Genomic DNA, 20,952 nt, shown 5'->3' with positions numbered 1-20,952 from the left:
AAGATTGTCGAGAAAAATCCGAAATGCCAGAAAGTTCCACCTTGGATATAATATTCGCACCTCTATGGCCCATTGACAAAACCCAACCATGACCCCAGCTCCCCCCAAAGACCCAAATCGCATTACACATTATCGTTTAGTTGATATCCACTCCCGTCGACTCTACTTAGAACTCGTCGTTGACATTAATGATGGCAGGGGCAGCCAGCGTGGCAGCAGGGACGGCATCAGGATTGGTAAAGTTACCGCCATCAGTCAAGGAAGCGATGGACAGGCCGAACATGATGTTGTCGTCAAAGGGGAAGAAGGCCTTGAATGTGACCTTGCCGCCGTTCCACTTGAAGTCTTTGACGGGAACGCTAAACGGAACCAGCTGGCCGCTGAAGTAGGTGATGAAGAGACCCTCGCCATTGCCGTTGCTGAACTTGGCAGCGTTCTTGACTGAGCTTAGGTCGGCGCTGTAGTTGAGCCACTGGTCCTCGGGACGGATGTTAAGGGCAGCACTACCGCCCTCGACGCTGAGCTGAGTGAAGATGGGTACACCCAGAGCGTTGACATCAAAGGGGCATGAGCCGGGGACAATGAAGTTGTTGTTGAGGAAGGAAAATGCAAACGGGCCGACATTGGTCGTCAGGAATGGCTTCTCAGAGGGGACGGCGCCGAGGAGAGTCCGGTAAAAGCCGTTCTGCTCACCCTCCTGACCAATGACTGATGCTACGCCGCGTACAATGCCTGCATCTCCAGCAGCGGCGGCAGCCTGGCTCACGTCTTGAAGTGTGCCCATGACGACGGCTGTGAAGGCCTCCGCCACGGCAATGGCGTCATGGATGTTGGTGACCGGGAAGCGGTACTTGCAAGGCAGAGGAGCAAGCTTCTTGAACTTGTTCAAGGCGTTGAGTGCATTGAGGGCGTGGAGCTCTTCTTGCTAAAGTGAGTGAGACCAGATGTTAGTCCATGTTCCTGGCCAAACCAGAGAGAGGCACTGTCACTTGGAACTTACAGCAATGATGACTTTGAGAATCTTCTCTAACTCGGCCTTTCCATAACCCTTCCACGATTCATAGCCGGGGACGCCCAACGTAACGTTGGCAAGGAGGGACTGGAAGTAAGCAGTCTCGAATTCTTCGTTGAAGGCGATTACTTGGAGTGACTGCAGGGTGCTGTCGGCAAGCGTGGCTGGCGGAGGAGCGTTTGAGAGAGAGCCATCAGCTCTCTCCGAGATGGCCCTCAGCTGCTCAGCATTGGGTGTGGGGAAGCCATCAGCAGCGGAAGCTGTGGTTGTGCAGTCCTTGCTGTTGGGGGGCCAGGTCGCGGCAGAAGAGCCGGCCAGAGCCAGGGCAGAGGCGAGAACCTTGGCAAGCTTGGCCATTGTTTCTGAGACGACTTTGTGTGTAAGAGAGAGACAGAAGGAGCTGTATGATGCGTAGGTATAAAGGTCAAACACGGGTGGTGGTATCGATCTACAGCTGCTAGTACGATACTGACTGCTGAAATTGTTGTTGTGGTGAGAGTGATGATGGCGGTGATGAGATTCTGGAATAGGATGAATGATGAGATGGTTATATACATGCTTCCATTTGGCCCATCAACACGCAGTTTCTTCTAGGCTCTCGTTAGAATTCTCCATCATCATAACCCAACTGGCGGACCACTCTGCTTCCGGATAGCTTGTGGCTTCTTCCCCCCCAAAGCCTCTCTAAGCCATCAACCTAGTGCTCCCATTTTAGACTACCTGATCCCGGAAGCTAGGATTGCCGATAGTAGGCTGGCAGCAGTCAAGGGTCCGGATGCGTTGGTAAGCGGATGACTACTGGCTGCTGACTGCCGACTGCCGTGCTATTTTTGGTGGTCTTAGAGGCTTTTGTGGGTGTTTTCTGCTGCTTCCTGTCCTAGGTAAACTGTTGGCTACCTACCATTAATAAATGCCCTGCTCTACCTATGGACGTGCAGAGCCGTGCACCGGCCCAGATCGAGCCGAGAAGCGCGCGTTTTTGGCGCCTGGTTCACAGGATGGCCTGGCGCAGCTCAGATGGATTCTGTTTCCAAAATAAACAAACCAGCAAACATGTTTCTACCACAGGCTGACAGCTGCCAGCAAAAGCAGACTTCCCGCCTTTTGCGCATAGCGTGGGCCGAGTGAAAGCTCGCTCGCTTGCTGCAGGGCTCATTCGTCACTCAGTATGTAGGAGGCTAAACTTCCTCTTGAATCCTTCATGTATGTAAGTACCCAACATCAATGGTTTGGGCGGCAAAAGTTAGAATCGTCAGGTAGGTATGGATGGGATGACGATGATGTACTTTGCTTCACGGTCCGTCCGGGCTGTTGTACATATGTCTCGCCAGTAACAGGTTGTCTCAGCAGTTGCTCACTTTCACCTGGGATGAAGTCTGCTTTGTACCAAAGACAGCCACCTCGACACGAATACACTATCTTTGAAGCTTGTATTCTCGGTGTTCTTTGATGCTTGTGTTCATGGCTGTGGCTTTCTGCACGCCGTTCTCGTAGGTGGCTCACGCGCTTTTTTCTGTCTGCAAAAGGTCGATCAGGCTTCCACTGTCTCTGATATTCTCCATAGCTCATGGAGAATAGGTACTGAAGAACAATGCAGGTAACATGTACTCCGAACAACCCACCCAGAGATGCAATTCCTGGAGTTCGGATGACTGAATCCGCTTCGACGCTGAGAAAATCCCTTTTACCCACGCATCAATGTTAATCATTAATGAGCCATTGCGACATCATGCAAAAACCAGCTCGGAATGCTCTGCTTCCGTCACAAGTAAGGACCCCATGCGCTTAAGCTTTGCGTGGCGCAGTTGAGCGGTTGAAATGGGAAACTTCCCGACCCTCCCCCATGATTTCTCACAGACTTCCGAAGACGGACTTCAATCAGGCTAATCTTGCCCTATCGCTTCCTCAGCATTTGGACAATACTCAATTCATGTCGTTTCGACCTAGGAACTTTGAATCCTTCTTCTTCCCACCACTTTCCAGGCATGCAGTCTGCAAAGTACATGCAATTGCTCGTCCACGGCACCAACCCAACGAGGCCACATCAGACGGCATGCCAACGCATATTACACTTCACATGTCATCGGCGCAAGAGACGATCACCTACTCGTACATTGAGAAGCCACCAATCCCAACCATTCACGGCGAGAAATGGTCCGAACAAACGTGTTGCGGACGACCCTAGTTTCTTGAACATCGATGGCATCTCAGACTTTAGTAAGCCCATAGTCCGTAAGCCGCCACACTTCGGGTCGAATGCTCGACTGCTCTGAGTAAGGCCTTCCAATCTCATTATTTTTGACTAGCTCCTCCATGTGCTGCAGTTGAATGATTGTTCATTCGGCAAACCGGCTTTTGGCCTGGCCAAGTGTCGTCTCGGGATAGACAATTCTGGTGTGGGTTTAGGTAGGTAGGAACCTTATGGCTAGGTATCACGGATCAACGTGTGACGGATAGGCACCTGAGTAGGCACGATGCCGAGGTCAAGCAGCCTTGTCCAAGTCCCCTACCTACTGTACTGGTCACTCTTTCCCTACCAAAAGCCTCACACATTGTTGCCACCAGTTCCTAGACCCTGAAGTCGGCATGTGTACGCTATACACACAAGCAGAACCAACCCCAATAGTTGACTTGGCTAGTAACTGTTTATACAGCCGAGACGGGCCTCTGTTGTTGCAAGTTATCTTCTTTTTTCAAGGCGCTTCAACTCGGGTGAGATGAAGCTGGTCTTACTCAAGAGCTTTAGCGTAACGGTTGACCATTTTGATGTCATGGTTACGCCACAGAAATAGAAGACATACAGAGATTCTAGTTCTCTAGAAGAATATGCATTTGACGCAACTTCTTACCCCGCATCTCGGATATAAAACTGACGGCTCGTGGAACTTTATTCGGCGCCGTGGCTATCAGACGTCAACTGCTCATCGAAGACCTAAATCGCAGTATAACAACGTATCACCATGCCGTCAGCTTCTGAGAGAGCCAAAGCGAAGCTTGATGCGGTCTTGAACGATCCGGGACGCCATGATTGTTCTCGTAAGGCCATGAGCAAATCCATGGAATAGTTACCTAACGCTGTACATAGATCGGTCGAATCGCATAGCGACGACACGATATGCTGCGGGTTGTGGTGTAGTCAATGCGGTTCCGCGTCGTCCGAGCCAGAGCAGCATAGAAAGTGCAAGTGGTGGTGTCAGGAACAGGCTCAAACGAATACTCTCGCTGCCAGCCTACTGATCGAAAATGATTTCGGGAGGAAAAAGGTGCATAGTGATGCCCACGAGAAATCTCATGTGTAATTATCTGGGTTATTCATATGTGGAATCAAGAGTAATGTCTTGAAATTTGGCAGTAGATGGTTGCCAGTCATTTTCAAGATGGACATCGCTGTGAAGCGCAGTGCTGGGTACAATTGTCATGGCCTCCTCTGACATCTCCGTTGAAACAGTTCTCCATGGCAACCTTGTAGACTACGATATGTCAAAGCTCCTCAATGTCTTAGCAAGGTCGCCGCAATACGATGATGTTGTGCATGTTCGTTATGGACACCTAGCGATCGCTCCAGATTCTATTACTGGAGTAGCGAACAGTTGCTTCTAACACCCCTCTCGGCCATCCTTGAAGTGACTTGTGATGTACCTTACGGAACGAGGTTGAAGTAACCATGCTGCGTCTTTTACTTGATTGCCATCCGTCACTGCCTTTTATCTCCCAGACTTGGAGCAATTGACCAATGCCCAATTATTCATGGGTGGGCAAATGTCGCCACCTCAACGCATGTTCGGAAAATTGGGTCTGCTCTCCAGGGTACCAACAGCTCACCCAACTACTAGACTAAATCATAACCTGAAGTGAAGAATGCGGCGCCTTGCGCTCCATCAAGACATGTAGGGGAATATACCTCTTAGTGGATCTGCGTTGGATTGGCTGTCCTTTAGTCTATGTTTCTCAAACATAGTAGCTTGCTTCGCTGTGCAATCGAAACCGTCTTGCTGTCCGTTCGGAGTACTCTACGCAGAGTAAGCTGGAGCTGCTCACTTGTATGACACTCGGTCAGGAGCAGTCAAAGGCTGCATGAATACAGATCTAGGATGGCCACCACCGCGTTAGTATTTCGCCCCTACCATTCCTGACTGACCATTCGGAGCACGTATCAAGTAGACCGACACCGAATCTCTTCACAAATCATCATCAGATGGCCCGCTAAATATAACCCAATTAAGGAGGCGCATATCCATATTGCTGGGCCAATGTGTTTGGCGCCAGGGAATCCCAATTAAGCATCGACAATCGGAAACGAAGAGCAGGTAATGACAGTGACGATGGCATCAATACCGCATTGCGAGCGTAATTAGGTTGTCCATTACCATCAACATCTTCATTCTTAGTCACACTCTTGAGCCTTCATGTTGAGCAAAGAAGATCGAGTACTAGCAAATGGCCTGATCGATTCCCTCGCGGATCGGAATATTGATTAGCCCTGCCTTGGCGCCTTTCTGGCACGCTGAAAGCGGAGGCCTTGCGGGATACAGTCAGATTCCTCTTTTGCTGCTTCCAACTTCCGACTTTCTACCACCTTTGAGCAGCTCTTCGCCGAACGGACTGGGCGGATTGACAATGCCAAAGACGTGCTGCTCTGGGCGAGGTCATCAGACTTTGGCCTAGAAGATATGAAGGCCAAGCAAGGCTGCTGGACATGTAAACGTGGGTTCACTGTTCTCCAGCTGGCACGCTCTGGCGGCAGCAGCTCGGATGCCTCTGCTGACAGGTGCCGTAAAAGAGCGGAAAATAGGGTGCGACAGGGATCTGCCCGTGTGCCACAACTGCACCCGCACGGGTAGACAATGCCAGGGCTACGGACTTCGTCTGCTGTGGCCGGATCGCCATGATGGCCGGCGCAAGGACAGTGGTTTCGTGGTCTATGAGCCTCCAGAGAACCCGCTCGAGGCTTCCAAGAGCTACGGAGTGCACTTCCTCAACGTCAATCACAATGATGTCGCCTCTGCGCTGGACCCGACATCTTACAATGCCCTCATCACGAAAACTGTTGCCAAGCCTACACGGGCTCTCAATCTCTATCCGACAATGATCGGCCAAGATGCTCTGTTCATGTCCTACTGTAAGGGCTCAGTTAACCCCAGTCCCTCCATCTCTCTTCCCAAGATCCAGTAGTTAACCTGACCTGAAGACGAGCGCGTCATTGCTCCGATGATCTCGACCACTCAAGTCCAGAACGGCTTTCGGACAGATCTTGTCCAGATGGTGTTATCACGGGGAGACAGCGCAACAAAAGCGCTATGGAACTCAATGATGGCTGTGGCTGCCTTTCATCACAGTGGCTCTGCAGCAGCCCTCACGTACAAGACGAATGCCGTGCGCTACCTTTCCGCTTCCTTGACTCCCGGACATGAAACGAGCTCGGTCGACCTCAACCAAACGCAATTCGCCGCGTCCATGATGCTATGCATCTACAGTGTAAGTCACAAGGAGCGAAGTGCCACGGGGACGTATGCACTCGTATGCTCACGGACTCCAGGTCTTTGACGAGACCGACGGCCACTGGACCACACACCTCGACGGTGCCAAGTATATGCTGGAAGGGTTATACCCGGAATATCGAAGGCAGCTTAGAGCGGATTTCCTCTTCACCTGGTTTCTGTATCACGAAGTGTTGGCATGCTTCAGTCAGCCCCTCCGACAAGCCCACAACTGCATCGATGTTTTATTCCTGCTGGGGGCTTCCAATTGCGATGCTACTGTGGTGAGTCTGCGCAATTGCATCCCCTTGTCTCTGCCTACCTGGTATATGGCGTAATGCTCCGCTAACACGAGCGGTTGCCAGATACTTGGAGCACCGGGGTGTTCTCTGGAGACAATTGCAATCATCCATCGAATAAACAAATTCCGCATAGCCATCATACAGAAAGAAGTCGACCCACTGTCGCCCAAGCTGATCCAGCAGCGTTTCGAACTGGAGCACACTTTGCACAACCTTGTCCAGCGATTGGATCCAGAAGGCGAAGCTGGTGAAGTTCCAGCTAGGCGCACGCGCATTCTAGCCACCGCAGAGCTCTATCGCATAGGGACAATACTGTATCTGCTCCACGTCATCCCCTTGCCCGGAGACGAAGAGGCAAAGACAACTTATCTGGAGGAGTTCTTTGACATAGTGGACCGTCTGGGAGTTGCCACCAGCCCATGGCCCATTTTCATGGTTGCATGCGAATGTCAAACAGACGAACAGCGCATTAGGATTCTACGGATATTGGATCTCATGAATAACGTGAGAAACATTGGCAACATTCGGGTCATGCGCAAGCTTATTGAGACATGCTGGAAGCATTATGACCTTCAGGCTGATTCGACGTACACGCACCGCACGAAATGGTGGGAATTTATTCACTATGAGACGGCAGTTCCTTGGTTCATATGACAATCTCCGATTGGATAGTAGCTATTATTCTTCGCAGAAGCGCAAATGGATAACTTTATTATTTGCCCATGGTCGTGACGTGCTTAGCGACTGTTGGGTTGACAAGAAGGCTCAGCAGATCCGGTCGAGAAGAGTGGCCGGCAACATCAACGAATGTCTTGGCCTTGACGATGTCGCCGAGAGAAACATTGGCTTTGACGATTCCTTCTTCGCCAGCTCCGATCGGTTCGCACAGCGGCTTTCCGTCAGCACCGAAGATTTGAGAGAAACCACCACCGGGCTTAGCCAGACAAATATATCTTGATTAGTGACATGCCCTGCATACGCAAGATTGCTTTCGCGAGCTGACGTACCACTTTCGTGATTGGATTGCCAGCCAATATGCTATTCTTCTCCATGCCCTTGTCCGTCAGGATTTGCGAGGAGCAGATGACAAAAGTTGCGCCCTCAATCGCCATGTTCTGGCTGATGCGGCTGCTTGCCTCGGCCGTCTCATGGTAGAGCCATGCGATCTTCTCAGGTTCCGGCATGCCGAAGAAGGACGGCCAGCTGGAGACGTGGATCTGGACCCCTTGCGTGTATTCGCTGTACCTCAGCAAAGGAAGCAAATGCTCCCAGCAGTTGAGGCCGCCAACCTTGCCGAACGGCGAATCTACCACAGTCTTGAGGGACTCGGCTTGGCCTTCTCCCCAAATAGTGCGCTCTGCATGGGTGGGCTTGATCTTGCGGCGATTGTGGACAATCTCCCCATCGGGCGAGATGAAAGCTTGCGCAATGTAAATGCTAGATCCGTCGCGTTCGCTGTATCCGAGAACAACGAAGATTCCGACTTCCTTGACGGCGGTCAGGATCCGTTTCATCTGGTGCGAATCCCTGGTCATGGAATTCGCATGGTACTGGGGAACCCAGGTCGCTTGAATTATCGGCGCAGCGCACCACATCTGCCTGCGTTCCAGGAAACTCGCCATGTCAGCACATAGAAGTCTTCAGTAATCGGAGTTGCTCCACGACGGAATCAGGGGCTTTACCATGGGTAGCCGGGAATCCACACTTCAGGAAACCCGAGAACTTGAACACCATCTGCGGCTGCTTGCTCAATGAGCCGGATGGTCTTGTCAACACATCCATCGAGGTCATGCCACACTGGCTCGGCCTGGACGGCTCCAAGCCTGATTGTTTTCCCATTCAGGGGAGTGGTATCCATTGTGTCTGTGACTAATTGCTTCCAAATTCGACTGCAATTGATGTGTGTTGCAATGCCAGCCTGATGATGGACAGCATGCTTGGGATTCCCCCCCCTTTTATACACATATTCGACTCCTGTCAAGACATGTCGTGCTCGCATCCTGTTTCTTCCCAGATATCGCCATTGAAGATTCTCTCAGAATAAACTCTTGACATCTGGTCGAGAGCTGATTTCTAACAGTTTAGACCGAGTTTGACTCTTGGCCCGCCAATCGCCTTGGGTACCGCCATCGCAGACTGTTCCCTTTCCCAGCCCTTGCTCAGCTCCGTTTGACAGCCCGGGCCGAGATGCAACTCGGTAGTAGATCTTCGGGCAGTTAGCGATGCACTAGACCATATCGGAGCTCTCTCGACGCACTGATTTGATGGAAGCAAGAGTTTGCGAGCTATTGAGCGTGCGCTACGATGAGTCCATGTTCCCGTTTCCGATAATACCAGTAGTAGTAGTGGCGCCGTGAGCTTATCAATGAGCCGTGGCTCCCTTCAGGTTGGCTTTGCGCATGGCTCTGTATGCCCATTTCATATTGCCCTTCTACGAGGGCATACACCAACGGCAGTATGCGTGGGAATTGGTTGTGACGAGAATGACAAATGCGGAATACTCTTCTGCGAATTGTGAGACTTGAGTTCTTCTCTAGGCACGACGAAGCTCTGTAAACTATGTACATCTTTCATCAGAAACAAAGCTGTTGATGACGCCCTGAGGATTACGGGAGAAATTTGGTGGATTTGAGCACGTCAGTCCTGTGCCCTCCCCTCAGTCGTTGGCAGCCCTAATGTTGATATGATCTCGTGGCATTCTGTGTTGTGGTCAAGTTTTTTCTTTTTCTCTTCTTTTTTTTCTTTTATGTAAACAGATCGGTCGCTCTGGCTTTCCGCCAGCTACGCTTGGGCTGCTGCTCGTCATTGCGGGCGCGATCAGTTCCATGTTGTATCTCAAAACAGCTAAACAGCAAGTCTTGGGGGGGAACCATTCTATAGCAAAGGACAACATAACACTTGACGATCGATACCTACCTTCCTCCGCTTGGTACCTACAACAGTCACATAGGTAGGTACCTTAGCTCTACGGGGTAGGCAGTAGGTAGGTAGGTATATTACCGTCTATTTTATCTGCTGAGTCTACCCCGGTCGCATATCAGCTCGCAACTGGTGTTCCACTGGAACGCCTGATCAGGAATTCGCCTGCAAGGTTGAATATTTTCCACAGAGCTGACGTGAATCAAGACTGGCTTTTCGCTGCCCATGTCGTCTATTAATAGAGATTGATCAGAACCCTAGCGCAACCAGGGAGCATGATACAACGCCTTCCATCGTGGTCTTGCCATGATTAGTCCGGCTTTCGTATCCCGCTATCGCACCCCCAGCTGTGAATCTTTCATCTCGGCCACGTAGGAGTTCAGCCGCATATCTGTGCGGGGATGCTGCATCTGATAACCATTGCGACTCGCCGAATCATGTCAAGGCATGTACCGGACACATCTCAAGCCCCCGTCGGCGACGAGTTTATTATAAGCATGGACGGCGGGGGCGGCTCGCACCATTGGGGCTCCGGACTGACTCCCTTGCAGATCATGGCCAACAAACAAGCAGGAGAAGTCACACCGTGATGGAGGGTGGGATAAGGCAGCCAAGGAGGGTAGCCCAAGACTAAGGCATCCTTTTCTGCCATGTCATGCGCATAGTCTGCTCTAGACCTGAGGATCTCCAGGATCTTAACGCCGCTCCCCCCTTTAACTAAAGAACCTCCGAACGACGGATTGCATCGGCAGATTTAGTGGAAACGCAACCATCTCACTAGACCACATACACATTCGTCAATGCTTCTACTTGGATTCTCTACCACTGTGACATTGAACACGATACCTCGAGTCTATAATGCTAGCTCGGCTCTCTCAAGTTATCCGTGTTCTGGATGGTAGAGATCCTCTGTCCGCCGATAGAGAGGAGCAAGGTCTTCCGCCTGTCAGCGAAGAGGAGTGTCAAAACACCAACGGCGACGGAAGACGGATCACAATCATCGGTACAAATAACGATGCACTGGTTCCACCAAACGACAAGCTCCTCGCGTTTCGTTCCCTGACAGGCATAGACACTGTGCCTGCTCTGGCAAGCAACGGTCATGCGAGGCGGGTTGCCCCGAACATTGGCTTGTACTTCCGCGTCGTCCAAGCAGAGCAAAAGGCAGCCAAGAATTATCGCTTCTTTCACATCGCTATCAACTTCTGTCTTGGAGCGCAGATCATCATAGGCGCCGCGTTGACAGCAATCGGGGCAGCTGATGGCTCTCGTCATGCGATCACTGGGCTCGGTGCTATGAACACGATCATGGCGGGCATACTTACCTATCTCAAAGGATCTGGCCTTCCTGACAGGTTCAAGATCCAAGAGAATCAGTGGAGAGAGATCCGTGAGCACATTGAGCAACGAGAGCGAGAACTGTGCCTGGCAGACTGCACTCTTGACGCGCAGGAGGAGGTCTTTATCATTGAAGAGATGTACAACCAGGCCAAAGCTGAGCTAGATGCAAAGGGACATGGAATTCGATACTTTAATGGAGTGCATCATTCTCACCAAAAGACGCAAAATACGCCAATACGACCCATAGTTCAGAGGCCGTCCGTCAAGGTCGCTCAGTCAACAGATACGCTCGCTACGCCGCCGCCAGCAGCTGTGAGAGAAGGGGCAGGGTTGTCGGCCAAAATGCCGGTAAATGTCGTGCTCTGAGATGAAGTTAGGGAGTTCTCGAATAAGAATAACCACGTGCGCAGTCCTGGTCTACGGTCGGGGATGGTTTGCATTGGGAGACCGGCGGAGTTAGGTCCACTTCGTTAAGAAATCACTTTCTTGTCTGGGAATTGGAGTTCTCCGAGCACAATTGCAATGTCACGAGTGGTTGGGCATACCAGTAAAGTTATACATCAATTGACAGCAAGGAGGTTTCATGCCGTTTGGTGAAGATGACATTGCTCAATCTGCATAGGTAGGCACCAATAAGGGCGAAACTAACTGCTGGCCGCAATTTGAACCAACTTGCTGAGACTGACGACCTTCTCGCTGAAGGTGAGAATGCTGCTGGTTCCCATAATGTCCAGCATGGGCAGGTCAGCCTTCAGCGTCTTTCCCAGCCATGTCCTAAACTCTGTAGCAACCAATGAGTCCACACCATTCGAGCTAATCGACTTGCCGGGATCAATGTCATCAGCGGCCATTGAGAGGAGCTTGGAAAGCTTGAGCCGGATTCCGTTGGAGACGATGGCGACGGCTTCTTCGACCTTTGTTGCGGCCGCCAGTTGGACCGGGACGAGCAGGATGGGGTCATCCTCGACAGCTTCAGTCGCGGTGCTCGTTTCACTCTGGAGGTGGCGGAACATGGGAAGATACAGGTAGCTCGGTACGGGCATACGACGCTGCTTGTACATCCCAGCATTTGGCAATCCGGAAACAGTCTGGCTTGGTCCTGGGTATCGCCTATCAAGGTGATACTCGAGGATCAAGTGGATCTCGTCCTCACGGATGGACTCCAGAACCGAAGAGATGGTGGGAATCGTCTTGAGGCGAGTCTTGTTCTCGGCAACGTAACCAACTGAGAGGATGCTGCCCAAGTCAATACTCGTTGCTGGGAGGCCAAGTGAGCGCCGGTGTATGGCCAATGCGTCCTGGTACGTGTTGCCCGCCGCATAATTCGCCTGGCTACGGTTGCCCAGAATACCTGTCGCGGATGAAAGAAGAAGGAAAAAGCTCATGCTTGTGGGCAGCAGTTTGTGGAGATTCCACGAGCCCTGGAACTTGGGCCTCAATGCTGCTTGGAAGCTTTCATAAGACATGTTCTCAAACATCGAGTCCTGGACCATGCTGTTAGTAGTCTCATTTCCAAAAATAAGAGTAAAAATGTCTTCGTCCTCACCTTGAGAACCATTGAGCCTTGAACGCAGCCTTTGATCTCGGGCAACCTAGCCTTACAATCGTCTATAACCTTGGATAGTGCAGCCTCGTCGCTTACGTCGCAAGCGAAGACGTGAACGTTGCAATCAGCTGCTTCCAGCTCGTGTACCAGTTCCTGGGCAGAGTCGCTCGCCGCTCCTGATCGAGAAATGAAGATGAGATGCTTGGCTCCGCGGGACACCATCCATCGTGCAATGCTCCGCCCCAAGCCTCCAAGGCCGCCAGCAAGGACGTACGAGCCACTTTGGTCAAACTGCAATGGGGATGGCTTCTCAGGCATAATCGGAACGATGTCACTGGGGTTGGGCTTGAACACAGTCTTTCCCATACTCTTGCCGGACTGCAATGAGCGAAATGCCTCCTCAATCTGTGTGTAGTTCAAAACCCGAGTAGGCTTGGCAAGCTGAATCTTGCCTTCGGCGAATAGTCGAACAGCCTCAGCAATAAGTTGTCCGAGTTTTTTTGGCTTGTAGTGCATGATGGTCGTCAGATCAACACTTGCCATGACTGTCTGGCGTAAGAGAGGGCTGAGGTCAATTCTTCCGTTTGCCTGGGCGTCCTTCTTACCGATCTCGATGAATCGGCCAAACGGAGCGAGAACATCCCATGAAGCACGCAGCAAATCTCCTGAAAGCGAGTTCAGTACAACGTCAATGCCGCGGTTGTTCGTCATGCGCTTGATACCCTTGACAAAGGACAAATCTCGGCTTGAGAAGATGTGGTCCTTCTTCACGCCATATTCGTTAATGAGCAGATCTCGCTTCTCGGGAGTAGATACAGTGGCAAATATCTCTGCCCCCACGAGATTCGCCAGCTGAATTGCTGCTTGGCCTACACCTCCAGCAGCGGCATGAATGAGGACCGTCTCGCCCTCGGACAGGCGCGCAATGTCATAGAGTCCGTTGAGGACCGTGGAATACACGCAGGGGAGACTGGCAGCGTCTTCGAAGCTCACGGCATCCGGAAGCTTGACCACGGCATCCGCGCTTTGCCGTCCATAGGTCTTGAGACATCCGCCGTCAACAAGTCCGTTCATGTAGACGACTCTGTCACCGACTTGGACGTTGGTGACCTTGGAGCCAATACGGGTGACGTAGCCTGCCGCTTCGTTTCCAAGACAGGCCGCGACATGTTCACCCATGGCGATCAGCACATCTCGGAAGTTAAGGCCGACGGCTTGGACTTCCACTTCCACCTCGTTGTCGCCCATGGGGCGGGACCAGACCGGGTCTGTAGCGAAGTGGAGGGCGCTCAATGAGCCCGGAGAGGATGTATCCAGCATAACAGGCCGGCCAGCCTCGCCAAGTGGTATTTGCTTTGGGTCAGCTTCAGCAAAGTGGGAGTGGACAAAGCCGTTGACATTCTGAGCATCGACCAGACGATTGGTGAGCAACTCATGATCCTTCAGATAATATTCGGCGTTTTTGCTGCCGTCTTCGATATCATCAACGAACTGATGCTTGAACACGGACAGGATGGAGGCGATGAACATGTCATCGTCGGGCCGAGGCTCTGCTGCCGACAAAGTAATCAGATTGGGAGCGTCTAGATCCCGCTCCCAGCGAACAGTTCTGATGACACCAGTGATCATGTATTGTGCTGGATCTTTTTGGAAGTCTCCTGAAAGCCAGAGCACACCATCGCTAGTCGAGATGACATGATTGAGGTCGTTGTATTGCTGTTCCGTGAAGTCTGCGAGGAGAGGTCGCTCCAAATCAACGAGAGAGATGCAAATGTCATAGATCAGCTCTTCGCCCGACAAATCCGAAAGTGTCACAATTGAGCAGTTCTTGTATCCGAAGTCGTTGGTGATTCTGGATTGCAGAGCAGTTGCCAGGCTCTGTGTCGCCTTCGAGGAGATGATGTGCACCCTTCTGTTAGCATCTTGCACGCCAATGACCTCGTTATTTTCGGCAACCATGATACTCTGTCCCCGAATATCGGCAACTTCGCGATCTGTGAGTACCGTTGTGATGCCAGTGAATCCAGCTTGACGGAGTATAACATCCCACTCTCCCTCAGAGATGGACGGGCAGAACTTTCGGTTCTCCTCTACACTCAGCCACCAACCCTTCAGCTGACCAAATGATAGTGGAAGCCAGAGGAGATCTAGTCAAAAAAAAATTAGTACTTGACTCTATCCCGAAACGTTTCCTCGTAAACATACCTTGACGAATGCCCTCGTGCATCACCAGCTTGCCCCCTGGCTTCAACAGCGATCGAAGGTTGGCCAGGACTTTTTCAAGATCGGCGGTGGCATGGATAACGTTTCCAGCAAAAATGAAGTCATATGTGCCTTGCTCAAAGCCTTGCTCCGCAGCTTCGTTTTCGATGTTGAAGGTCTTGAACTCGAGCACGTTTCTCCATCTCTTGAACTTGTCCTTGGCCTTCTCAAAAAATGCCGACGACACATCGGTATAAGTATATCTGGCGATGGCCGAGTCATTCAAGAGCCTTGCTTCGTCGGCGGCTGATGGGCCCAGGGCTTCTAATACAGGAGCGGATAGTGAACCCGTTCCGGCACCAATTTCCATGATGTTGAGATTGATGTTGTTGTGGTGGACAATCTCTAGGTAAGCCTTCAAGAGAGCTGGCAGATTTCCAGACTCCACCATGTTTCTGTACAACTCATCGAGAATGTTGTCTTGACCGAACATCAGCTGCAGAGGGTCAATCTCTCTCCTCATCACCGCCGCTAGAGCCCTGCCCGTTCGAACAAGCAGCTGGCCGTCTGCATTGTACTCCTCGATCTGACTGAAGAGAGCCTCTCGCAGTGACTTACTTTCCATATATCGTTTCCATTCGGCAATGTCGAGATGGGGCAGCATGCCTTGATGTAGGTCATCTCGGACTTTGACGCACCACGCATAGTAATTCCTAAAGTGGCCTTCCAGCTTGCCGACGGGATAGTCCTTCAGGTCCTCCAAGGCAAGCATGACAAAAAGCACTGAGGCTAATTGTAGGCGCCTGACATTCTGTCGATATTCTTCATTCTCCCGATCCGAAGCAAGCTTTGCCTTGAGCTTGGGCTGCTTGACGAGGTTGAGGTCTGGCATCCACTCAATTGTGTGGCACAGCTTCTTCGCCTCGACGGAAGACACTTCTGATCCCAGAGATTTTCCCGACCATCCCCTGACGGCGATTCTCTCAGTCTTCGTGGCCTCATCCCAGATAGTGATGTCACTATGAAATTTCTGAAATCCCGTCAGCTTGGAGACTCCGAACCCTCGGAACTGGTGCCCGGGGCTGTTCTCAATGTCAGCAGAAATGCGGACATCCTTGATAAAAGTGGGCACCATGGGAGACTCCAAAGTAGTCTTATCTGTGACATCGAGTACGCCTATGATTCATCATTTGTGTTAATGCATTGAACAAAGTGTTTGTCAAGGGTAAAGAGGAAGCGTATACGTACCAGCAATAAAGAGGTGCATCATGCTATCCAACGTTGATGGATGAATCATGTGAGGATGGAGAAAGCTCTTGGGCATAACCTTGGCAACATCCGGCACTGTAATCACTGATGACACTTCACCTTGCCCCTTGTTCACCACGACTTCTGATAAGTTCTGGAACAAGGGCCCGAAATGCAAACCCACGGTGTCCAGGTTGTCATAGTTGATGCTTGTGGGCGTGGTGCAGCGTTTGACGCTGTCCTGAAGCAGCTTCTTTGACACAAGTGCCTCTGATGCGTCCTCGAGGCCATCGTCGATGGGGCCGGGGGTGACTTGATACTGGGTCTGGATATAACCCGTGCAGTGCTCGACCCAGTTGTCTGCCACCGTATTGTAGCTGGCCGCGGTCCACTTTCTCCAAACTTTGGACTTTTCAAGACTGGATTCGTCCATGCCAACCATGGAGAACTTGACCTCAATACCTTCTTTGTTGTCGGGAACAATGAGAGCACTTTTGATGGAGATGTCTTTGAGGTGGAATCCGAGAAGCTTCAAATCTGGTGAAGCGATCTGCCTGGAAGCCTCTATGGCCATGATGATGTATCCCACGCTGTGATCTTAATTAGCTCCCTACCACTGTACTGCACATTACTTTGTGGAAGACTTACCCTGGGTATACAATACTGCCTGTGACCTACAACCTATGAGCATTTCTCAATATAGGATGACGCAATAGTATACTTACAACGTGGTCTCTTAGCCAAGGCTGCTCAGAGATCCGAATAAAATTGCGCCAGACTGGCTCCTCGGGATTCCAATCAGGCACTGGAGCGCCAAACAGGTCGTGGCGCGGATACTTGCGGAATCGATAATTGCGGCTCAAGCGGCTTTCGTACCAAGTGGTCTGGCTATGGTTAAACACATAAGGCGGCAGATTGGCAATCATGGAGGGACGCTCGTCACTCGGGATCGGAAGCGTCCCCTGGTTCACAAGAGCGAGGTTGACGATACTCCCACGCGAGAACAGGTTACCGACGGTTCTCAGCAGAGTCTCGGTGCCAGGATTGTTACGATCCAGCACTGCATGATAACCGATGGCCTGGCTTTCGTTGAAGTGACTTGCAAAAGTTTCCTTGATTGCGCTCCGAAGTGCTGAGTGGGGGCCAACTTCGATAACTTCTTGTATCACACCGTTGCTGGTATTTACCCGCAGTGAGCTCTTGGGGCTTTCTAGAGACATCTTTAGAAGAGCATCGGTAAATCTCACCGGCGACACCAGGTTGTCGACCCAATACTGAGCGGTTATGGCACCCTCAACCCGAGCCCCTGTGACGCTGGAGTACATGTCCGCAGAAATGCCAGCGTCTGAGGATTCCATGTCGCCCAGCAGGCCCAAGTATTCGCCTGCGACGGCTCTCATATGTGATGAATGATACGCTGTCTTGACTTTGAGTTTCCTGGCGAAGATTCCCTTGTCATCCAGAATTCTTTTCAACTCGTCAATCTTGGCAGTATCTCCGGATATGGTGTGGTTCTTGGGGCTGTTGTAGCATGCTATCGTGAGTTCGCCAGGCAACCGAGCGTGCACCTTATCGAGATACTCCCTCAATCCCGAGGCCGTCAACCCAACCGCAAGCATTGACCCATCGGTTGAAACCTTGCTGGAGACGTGGCCACGGAAGTAGGCAACCTTCCAAGCCGTCTGTCTGCTGATCTTGCCAGCGCAATATGCTGCTGCGATTTCGCCTGACGAGTGGCCTACCACACGTGTTGGGCGTAGATTCCAGGAGGACAATAGATCGACAAGAGCAACCTGAATAGCGGTGCAAGAGGGATGAGCCAAGTGTGGCTTGTCAATCTGAGAACTCTCTTGATCTTTCAAGAGCTCATCTGTTACATGTCAGCTATCGAGCCCTACCAGCAAAAGAACAACTCTGCATTCTCGCCTAGCACATATTTAAACGTAGAGAAAGACTTACCATAAAGAGACCATGAGCTCCCCAGCTCTTGCATATACTTGGAGGCCGTTTCAAGACTTTCTTCAAAGGTAGGGAAGGCCAAAAGCTCCCTTCCCATGTCAAACCATTGTGCCCCTTGACCAGTAAAGACGAAAGCAATATTGGGAGCAGCTCTTGTCCTCACTGGTTTCGCAAGGGATGAGTCTGCCGCTAACGTCTCTGCAAGATCAGCTACACTGCTGGCAAGACAAAACGACCGCCATTGGAAAGCAGTTCGCTTTGCCGTTAGCGTGTATGCTAAATCTTGCAGGTAACTCTTTGTCCTGCTCGAAGCGTCAGAGAGCAGTTGATCATTCAGATACGTGGCGAGCGAGCGGGCGTTTCTCTGAACCCCCTGCTCATCAAAGGAGGTAATTGGAAAGAGGAGGGGAGTGCGGCCTGCCGTGGATACTCGATCATCACTAGTATCCCCCTTCGCCGCACCATTGACTGCTCCATTACCATTGGCACTCTGGCCATTGGCCTGGTTGATGCCATTGGTGGTGCTCCTGTTGGCATGAGCTGGGTAGGGCGCTGTTCTGTGGAATCCAACCAACTTGTGCTCTTCGAGGTAGTGTCGGGCGTCTTGCAACACCACATGGCCATTGGTACCGGAAAAGCCGAAAGAGTTGATGGAAACTTGTCGAAGGCCGGGCGAGGGCCACGGTGTCGGCTGCAAGGGCAGATGGAGCTGCCATTTGTCAATGGGAATTTTTGGATTCACCTTCTCAAAGTTGGTGTTGGGTGGAATCATAGCAGACTCCAGCACCATCACAGACTTGATGATACCGGCGAGGCCCGACGCGCCTTCTGTATGCCCAATAGCCGACTTAACAGCTCCCACAATCAATGGTGCCTCTCGGTCGACAGTATTGAAGGAGTTAGCGATTGCTCGCGCCTCAATCGGATCTCCGGCAGCAGTCCCCGTAGCATGAGCTTCGATATAAGCCGTTTGCGCCAAGTCTAAACCTCCGCGCATGTACACCTCGCGGATCATCTGCTCCTGGGCGGCTGCACTAGGCAGTGTAATACCAGGTGTTCTTCCGTCCTGGTTGAGGCCGGTTGCACGCACGACAGCCCGGATAGTGTCGCCATCTCGAAGCGCGGTAGACAGTCGCTTGACAAGGACTGTGGCAACGCCTTCTCCACGGGAGTATCCACTGGCGCGATGGTCAAAGCTGTAAGACTTTCCATCTCCTGCAAAGAAACCGTGGTGGTCCATGCCGAACCAGTCTGTGGGGTATGTGAATACGTTGACACCGCAAATAACCGTCATGTCAGACTCGTGATCCCGTAAGCTCTGGGCTCCCAGGTGGAACGCTACCATGCTGCTGGAGCAGGCAGTGTCCACCGTGAGGCTCGGGCCTTTGAAATCAAAGAACCAGCTGATGCGGCCGGAAAGAATGGAGTTGCTTGTTCCCATCGGCTTGTACTTGAGCTTGATCTCTGGGTCGCTATTGAGCAGCTGAAGGTAGTCATGGTTGAAGCCGCTGCTGAATACTGATGTGTTTGATCCTACTGCTCTGTCCATTGGAATGCCAGCTGTCAAAGATGTATCAGTCCTGGGTGATATGCTTGAAAGCCTAGGGCATATTCTCAACTTACCATTCTCTAGAGCATGATAGACATTCTCCATCAGCAGTCTTTGCTGCGGGTCGAGGGACAAGACCTCAGACTTGGGTATTGAGAAGAACTGGTTATCAAATTCAGCTGGATCAGCAGCCATGAAATGCGCTCCCTTCACATGAAACTATGCACTTGGTAAGCAACAATGGTTGAAGTAGGGAGCTCGAGCTTTGGCTCACTGTTCCGCCGTGCTCAACATCTGGATGGAAATGGCCGTCCATATTGAACCTGTTCTTGGGAACTCGTGTCATGGCGGATTTCCCGGTCATGAGCATCTTCCAGAAGTTCTCATTGTTGTCCCCTTCCTGGGGGAATTGGCATGCCATGCCAATGATGGCGAGCGGCTCCATTGTAGCCATCGTACCTTTGTGTCAAACGTTCGGATGAGAAGGGAACGAAGGTGTGTACAATGCCTTTGGCTACTGGTAACGGAAAGTCTCCAAGGTGATATATAGGCAAGAGGGCTGTATACCTATCCTACTACGACTGGTACAAGTAAAAGGCCGGGCTAATGGTCAACTTGAACGGCTTTGGCGATGAAAAGAGCAGACCCGGAGCCGGCCGTGTGCACTTAATTCCAGCAAGATCAGTAGTGTCTCCATACACTTACGAAGGGAACTACGACATCCTTAGAGAACCACGCTAGGTAGTCAGATATTGCCGCGTTGTAGGTGTATACTTTGGTGTCAGAGTTGGGAGCTAAGCCTGGTCATGTCCAATGTGCATATGACTGCTGGCGCTTTTGTGTTTCCCATTGGATCCCTCATGCGCCCCCAAAGTCTTGATTGTTGTACCAATCCTTGAATCGTCGGAGCAATCCCTTAGTTGTGAGATTGTCAGGTAACGTAACGAGAATACGAAGGAATAGAGGGTAACCTACGGTAGGTGTGGAGAGAATGCAAGTATGGGGTATGGGGTAACGCATTTGGTTCTTTCGGTCCGTTCCTTGCACGTCTAGAGCACCGCAGTAAGCTTACAGCTGGATTTTCAGGGGTATTGACCACCAATCACAATAGCCCAATTGATTGCCTTCGCCAGTTCCATGTTACGCCTGCACATGGCCTCAGGGCATGTCTTTCCGATCTTGAGTTAAACTGCTACTACACTGACTGAGGAGCGAGCGGCGATCTTGCAACTTACCGTTATCTCTGCATTGCTCATTCAGCGCCGTAACGGCTAAACAGTTCACCATGCTTCTCGCCCTTTTGCTACGCCACGCTGCACGACGTACATATGCTCGGGATGTTCGTGCATCGTTGTACATCGTCCACATGGATTCCTGCCGCCAGTGGGTTGCACCCG

The 20,952-nt window shown here is 51.5% G+C and overlaps 5 protein-coding genes across 5 annotated transcripts; 2 read left to right on the top strand and 3 right to left on the bottom strand.

Moving 5' to 3' along the window:
* Positions 1-166: 166 nt before the first annotated feature.
* Positions 167-1,369, bottom strand: TRIREDRAFT_65039 (uncharacterized protein; the record flags this gene model as incomplete). The annotated part of the gene is made up of 2 exons (XM_006966893.1): positions 167-925; positions 1,001-1,369. The coding sequence occupies 2 exons, from the start codon at positions 1,367-1,369 to the stop codon at positions 167-169; spliced, it is 1,128 nt and encodes a 375-aa protein (XP_006966955.1).
* Positions 1,370-5,632: 4,263 nt separating this feature from the next.
* Positions 5,633-7,417, top strand: TRIREDRAFT_122783 (N-terminal fungal transcription regulatory domain-containing protein; the record flags this gene model as incomplete). The annotated part of the gene is made up of 5 exons (XM_006966999.1): positions 5,633-5,716; positions 5,793-6,131; positions 6,201-6,487; positions 6,549-6,773; positions 6,855-7,417. Coding segments are annotated over exons 1-5 (1,446 nt in total), but the record flags the coding sequence as incomplete, so codon positions are not given.
* Positions 7,418-7,503: 86 nt separating this feature from the next.
* TRIREDRAFT_64996 (Carbon/nitrogen hydrolase-like protein) lies at positions 7,504-8,649 on the bottom strand (the record flags this gene model as incomplete). Its single annotated transcript, XM_006966892.1, has 3 exons — positions 7,504-7,725; positions 7,802-8,390; positions 8,474-8,649. 3 exons carry the CDS (start codon positions 8,647-8,649, stop codon positions 7,504-7,506), a joined length of 987 nt encoding a protein of 328 aa, XP_006966954.1.
* A 1,919-nt stretch (positions 8,650-10,568) lies between these two features.
* On the top strand, positions 10,569-11,417 carry TRIREDRAFT_79726 (uncharacterized protein; the record flags this gene model as incomplete). Its single annotated transcript, XM_006966998.1, has 1 exon — positions 10,569-11,417. The coding sequence occupies one exon, from the start codon at positions 10,569-10,571 to the stop codon at positions 11,415-11,417; it is 849 nt and encodes a 282-aa protein (XP_006967060.1).
* Positions 11,418-11,695: 278 nt separating this feature from the next.
* On the bottom strand, positions 11,696-20,000 carry TRIREDRAFT_65172 (polyketide synthase; the record flags this gene model as incomplete). Its single annotated transcript, XM_006966891.1, has 9 exons — positions 11,696-12,535; positions 12,598-14,744; positions 14,803-15,975; positions 16,048-16,637; positions 16,696-16,721; positions 16,773-17,917; positions 18,007-19,566; positions 19,630-19,774; positions 19,830-20,000. 9 exons carry the CDS (start codon positions 19,998-20,000, stop codon positions 11,696-11,698), a joined length of 7,797 nt encoding a protein of 2,598 aa, XP_006966953.1.
* Between the last annotated feature and the right edge of the window lie 952 nt (positions 20,001-20,952).

The sequence above is a fragment of the Trichoderma reesei genome (assembly GCF_000167675.1).
Source record: "Trichoderma reesei QM6a unplaced genomic scaffold TRIREscaffold_15, whole genome shotgun sequence".
In the NCBI taxonomy this organism is placed as follows: domain Eukaryota; kingdom Fungi; phylum Ascomycota; class Sordariomycetes; order Hypocreales; family Hypocreaceae; genus Trichoderma; species Trichoderma reesei.
The sequence above is the reverse complement of the archived record's forward strand: the minus strand, read 5'-3'. Positions and strand labels throughout refer to the sequence as shown.